The 5774-nt window shown below is 35.3% G+C and overlaps 1 protein-coding gene across 2 annotated transcripts; it reads left to right on the forward strand.

Moving 5' to 3' along the window:
- The first annotated feature begins 699 nt into the window (after positions 1-699).
- Positions 700-5693, forward strand: ing4 (inhibitor of growth family member 4). 2 transcript variants are annotated; one of them, XM_005798764.3, is made up of 8 exons: positions 700-770; positions 1224-1295; positions 2062-2228; positions 2342-2456; positions 2564-2675; positions 2768-2912; positions 4828-4889; positions 4996-5693. In XM_005798764.3, the coding sequence occupies exons 1-8, from the start codon at positions 734-736 to the stop codon at positions 5033-5035; spliced, it is 750 nt and encodes a 249-aa protein (XP_005798821.1). In that variant the 5' UTR covers positions 700-733; the 3' UTR covers positions 5036-5693. The 2 variants fall into 2 exon arrangements, with proteins under 2 accessions (XP_005798821.1, XP_023186797.1); XM_023331029.1 differs by having other exon boundaries at positions 2567-2675.
- Positions 5694-5774: the final 81 nt, after the last annotated feature.

The raw sequence follows: 5774 nt of genomic DNA on the forward strand, positions 1-5774 counted from the left end.
GAGAATATACTGTATGTAGGTAGCTTCATATATATATAAAATTAAGTTGAAAAAGTTTGTTTTGTTTTTTTTTAATCCTGTCTATAACAAAAAAAGACGTTTTTATTATGGACAAATTTAGTTTTAAATATTGCTGTGACTCATTCATTCACTGAATAAAGTAGGTACAGTATTTGTTTATATATTTATTTTGGATATCACAAACTTCGGTTCCTTTCTCATATTAAACTACTAACAGTTGAAGTAAAGTCAACATTTTTCAACATTCAACATTTTTGCTCATGGCTTAAGTACACGGGGCTGCTGTTTTGGCCCAAAGGAGTACAGAAAAATAAAATCGAGAACTTTATGTAGAATTTAAGTAATTATAATGAAGAACTTAATAGGTTGACTATAGACATATTAATGTAAGCTTTACTGCAGCTCATGTCTTTGGTAAAATTTAACTGCAAAACAAAAAATAATTTGTACCTTTAACCAAGGAGTCTGTACTAAAACGCTACTATTTCAATTGGTAAGAAATAGTTGCAATTTATTTTTAAAATGTGCACTGTAATTTGAGCTCCACGCATGTTAAAAATGTTATTCTCATTTCTGTTAATTTCTTAAGGGGGATGGTGAACACAGTAGACATAAAGCATACGAAGATTAAGTTTTTTTTTTTCCTTAAAAAGTCTTGGAAATCAGATTGGTCCATTTCGAAACGGAAACTGCCTTGTTTACCTTTTCCAAGATGGCGGCGGGGATGTATTTGGAGCATTATTTGGACAGTAAGCTATAAATGACGCCTTGAAGTTGTTTGCACATGTTCAATTTAATTTAGTCAATTAATTGTTTGTACTTAATTATGCCCCGCAGTTCATGTCTATTTATTAGATGGAGGAAAACGCGTTAACCACTTTCCAACGGTCAGTCTTTTAGGCTCTGTCTATTTCCTGGAAAAGCGCTTTGTAGCGAAGCTAAAATGCTGCTGGATATCTCATAGTAGATGCAATGTTTCAATACTTACTGTCTATGTACTTTGATTCATTTTACCCGCAAAAACATCCGTATGTTTGGTATTTGTTGAATAGATTCAGAATACAAATTAAATGGCGTTTCACGTACAACATTAAGCTAGCCACCGCACTCGCATTGTTTTTTTTTTCGGTTTGTTTGATTGTGGCGATTGTGCAATTAAACTGATATGTTTTTATCTTTCCCCAACATCTTCATCTATCCAGGCATTGAAAATCTTCCCTTCGAGCTGCAGAGGAACTTTAATTTGATGAGAGATCTCGATCAGCGCACAGAAGGTGGGAATAAATCAAATTGAGTGTTTGTCACGTATATACATGAGGTATCCATTCTTCAAGCATTATTGATTTATATATGTTCCTGAATTGTATTTTAGATCCCACCAGTCAATTAAATGATGGCTCCTACTAAACTAACCTTAACTTTTCTTTTATATATATATATTTATGCAGAAAACCAACTGATTAAAATGTTTTATTTTGTGAATTGAAGTTACGGTGCTTTACAAAGGGTTTCGTACTCCTTGAACTTTTCATATTTTATGTTTTGTTGGGATTTTGTGTGACGTACAAAGTGCAACATCCTTGTGACATTGAAGCAAATGGATACAATTTGTTTTTAACAAAGTGTCTTGGATTTGTTCCAAATTTATTTTCAAATCTCAATTGAAATTGTACATCAAAAATGAATGTGCTGAAGATTTGCGTCTGCTACACGTTGACAAACATACTACGCGGTCCAAGTTAATCTCCTTTATTCTGATACCCCTAAATAAAACCCAATGCAACCAATTGCAGAAGTCGCTTAATTTGTAAATTGAGTCCACCTGTCTGTAATTTAATGTCAGTATAAATCCTGCTGTTCTTTAGAGGCCCCAGTGGTTTGCTAGAGAATATTAGTGAACAAACAGCATCATGAAGTCCAAAAAACACACGAGACAGGACAAGAAAACGTTTTCTGCACATCAAATGGCTTTTACTTTTTGTGAGCATTTCTAAGAGTTAAATAAAAGGACTAATAAAAACTTATGCTTATTTCATTTAGACCTAAAAGGACAGATTGACTCTCTGGCTAAAGAATACACCTCCAACGCCCGGACTCTCTCCTCTGATCAAAAACTGTCCCTACTGAGGCAGATTCAGCAATCCTACAGTAAATGCAAGGAGTTTGGAGATGACAAGGTGCAGCTGGCTATGCAGACCTATGAAATGGTTGGTACATCTGACATAATCTTAATATTCTGCATACATATGTTCTAAACTTTAAACATTTAAAGATTATACACCACATATCAGTGGGCTGATTAGTTTATTTTTTTCTACAGGTCGACAAACACATCCGACGCCTCGACACAGACTTGGCTCGGTTTGAAGCTGACCTGAAGGAGAAACAGATTGAGAGCACAGACTACGATTCCACCTCCAGTAAGGGAAAGAAAGGTGTGTGTTTGCTTTCTATTTTCTCTGTATGTGTTTTGTTTTGACGACTTGTACAGTTTTTACAAATCTGTGCTTTGTGTAACACTGGAGTGTTTGTGTAATTCCAGTAGACACCAGACAGAAGGAGAAGAAGACCGCCAAAACAAGATCTAAAGTGAAGAGCTCAGACGAAGATGGAAGTCCCAAGAGCGCACAGAAGAAAGTCAAACTTTTTCAGCAGTATGTTTTTATATCTTGTCATGATCGTGCGTAGGTTTTAATGGTAAAAGAACACTGGTGTTATATATTTTTTTTGTCCTTCATTTGATCAGAGGGGAATTCAATGCCCCTGCCTCCAACTTTGGCAATGTGCACCCATCTGATGTGCTGGACATGCCTGTGGATCCCAACGAGCCCACCTACTGTTTGTGCCATCAGGTGTCTTATGGCGAGATGATTGGCTGTGACAACACCGATGTGAGTTGTTGTTTTTTTTTATTGGTGAACAACACAATAGCTTAACTTACAACCTTATTTCACATGTGCTTGTGTGCAAACTAAGCATTATTTGTTCATGTTGCATTTTTGCTGTGGATTTATGAATTATTGGGAGAACTCAAAAGACAGTAGTTTTCTGCACTTGTATTTCTCTTAGTTGGTGATCAAAAACAGTTATCAAAAATCAGCAAAATGCAATTAGCTTAGATGAATCAAAGACATGCAGCTCAAGAAATGATCAAAAACCCTGTACTGCCTTTTAACTTTGAGTCCTTCTGCCCTCTGATATTACTTTTTATATTTCCAAAACCTTTTCAGAGGCCAACGTTTTGTGCTCTGCCACTCCTTTTATATTCTTTTTGCACCTTGGTCAAGCATGTACAACTTCCTGTATGCATGACTTTCTATGGTGTTTACAGCACTTGTAAACACCATCTCATGTGCCATAGTTTTCTGTAGTTTTCCCATAATTTCAGAACTTTTTTTCTTTAATTAATGTGACCCAAACTGAAAAAATAGCTTAAAGCTTGTGGAGGGAAAATGGATAATAAATGACTAAAATAATGTGGTTAAGTGTGCACACCCTTAAGCTAATACTTTGTTGAGTCACCTTTTGATTTTGTCCCAGTAGTCTCTCATTGGGTTTTCGTCTACCAGGATGGAATATCTTAACTTGGTATTATTTGCATACTTTGCAAAAATATTCCAATGCTGTCAAAGACAAACTTTCCCTGCTGAATTAAGATTGGCCTAAAGATTTTAACAGAGATTTGGATATGGAGGTAAATTAAGATTTCAATGAAACAGAATTACTTCCAATGAACCTATAGCTGATTCTGTTGCAATAAAACTCCTCCACCATTTGTATATAAACTATCCCAATGAGAATTTTCTTTCTTGGACTTTTTTTTTTAGTCACATAATGATTAAATGAAGTGACTGCAAAAAGCTGATTAAAAATGGAAGTGTTTTTTTCAGGAGTTTCTCATTCACAATAAAACTAAATGCACTTTTAAAATCATAGCACTTTGTGAGTTGAGATTAGGAATTCACATTTCACTTTTGTATACACATCTAATATGCTAGTTCGCATGGGGCACAAATACAATCTATTCTAAATTTGCTCTTGCATTTTACAGCAGCACCCACCCCATCTATGTAAAATATATCATGGAGTTTTCCCTGAATCTAGGCAGGCTTGGTTTTCTAGTTTTTCTAACACCCTACTCCATACTCTGTAACCCAGTCATGTGAGGAATGTTGGCGTCTTTGCTGTACCACTTTGTACACTTTGTAATAATCTCAGCTGAGTGATACTTTTCGATAATGTAGTCCGTCTCATTCTTGTGTATCTTTTTGCACACCACGGCTCTTGCTGTGAGATGTGACTGAGGAAATGTCAAAGCAAGATACTTGTAGAAGAGCTGTGTTTTTATTTTATTTTATTTTTTTAGGTTAATTTGAAACATTACTCCTATTTAACATGATTTTCAATATGTTGGTTAGTTCTGAAAAAACAGAACATTATGTGTACATTTCTGCACCTATGTTATTTTCTATTTTGATGTTCACTTTTTACATTTTAAGTCAGTTTTAGGGTGGAAACGTCCTGAAATGATCTAAAATTTGTTTTGGTCCCATTGTTTACATCATGCAATTAAACAGCAGTGCATATTATTCCTCGATCCAAATCTCAAAATGATAAGCCTGAAACTCTTTCAGGCCCATGCCTCATCATCATTTTAGGACTGCAGAAAAGAAAACAGTTTAATGGTAGCTCTGACTGCGGGCTTTGAACAGTCAGTTCTTGATTGTGTCTTTTGAAAAGCTTGGTTTTGTCAAAGTGGTTAGTTTGTGCTACAATAGTGTATTTGGATTTTTTTTTCTCTTTCAGTGCTCCATTGAGTGGTTCCATTTCGCATGTGTGGGCTTAACAACCAAACCACGTGGAAAATGGTGAGAAAGTCTAAATCGATTGTCATTGGTGTGCGCAGCAACACAAGTGTTTTTAAAATTGTTACAGCTCCCCGTAGCCACTTCAATTTTTATTCCCCCTCTGCAGGTACTGCCCCCGCTGCTCTCAAGACAGAAAGAGAAAGTGATTCACCTGGTCACTCTGGAACAAAACACAGAGAAAAAATTTTCTTCATTTTTATTTGACATCTTTGTTTTACATTTGGTGCTTTACTCTTTGGTTTACGTCCTTGCCTTGGTCTGATGCAGTGTGTGAAGGAGCCAGACGGTTACAAATGTATTTAAGTTGTTTTTTTTTTTATGCATAACAGTTTTTAGTTTTTATTTAGTTATCTTTGGTGCTCTTATTGTGACTTTTTCATATATATAATTTTGTCCACATAACTAATAAACACTACAGCTGCTCCATCTGGTTTAGTAGTTGTAGCTCTGATATACAATACTGTATTCACAGGATATTCACATGGACAAGTGAGAAGTTTCTATATATTAATGAAAATCAGCCTTGAATGGTTTTGTTTTTTGTATTGTTAATTTGCCCTTGTTTAAAATTGAAACACTATTTTTAGATACATTAATAAGACAAAACCTGCTTTGTGACACAGCATTAGATATATGTGGTAGTGAATTAACCCATTTTAATTTAACACTTTTTATTTGACTGCTGCATAGAATTTAAACTACATTCTTGAAAAGTATTGTCATTTCTGTAGCTGAAATATTGGTGCCGGGGTGAGGGGATGATAGGGCTGTCAATCATTTCAATACAGCCACTACCTCAAAAAACACTCCTTTGTGGTCTTGTCTTTTTTTTTTTCGCTGAACTGGTAGCTTCCACTGTGTGATGTACTGTGCGTAGTTGACCAC

Source organism: Xiphophorus maculatus, chromosome 3, assembly GCF_002775205.1.
Source record: "Xiphophorus maculatus strain JP 163 A chromosome 3, X_maculatus-5.0-male, whole genome shotgun sequence".
NCBI lineage: Eukaryota > Metazoa > Chordata > Actinopteri > Cyprinodontiformes > Poeciliidae > Xiphophorus > Xiphophorus maculatus.

What these genes read in the sequence shown, in the direction of transcription:
- ing4 (XM_005798764.3), top strand. Translation starts at nt 734, where the DNA reads ATGGCGGCGGGGATGTATTTGGAGCATTATTTGGACA. An exon ending in TTTGGAGCATTATTTGGACA is followed by an intron (nt 771 to 1,223) that starts GTAAGCTATAAA and finishes TCATCTATCCAG; the next exon opens with GCATTGAAAATCTTCCCTTC. An exon ending in AAAGTCAAACTTTTTCAGCA is followed by an intron (nt 2,676 to 2,767) that starts GTATGTTTTTAT and finishes TCATTTGATCAG; the next exon opens with AGGGGAATTCAATGCCCCTG.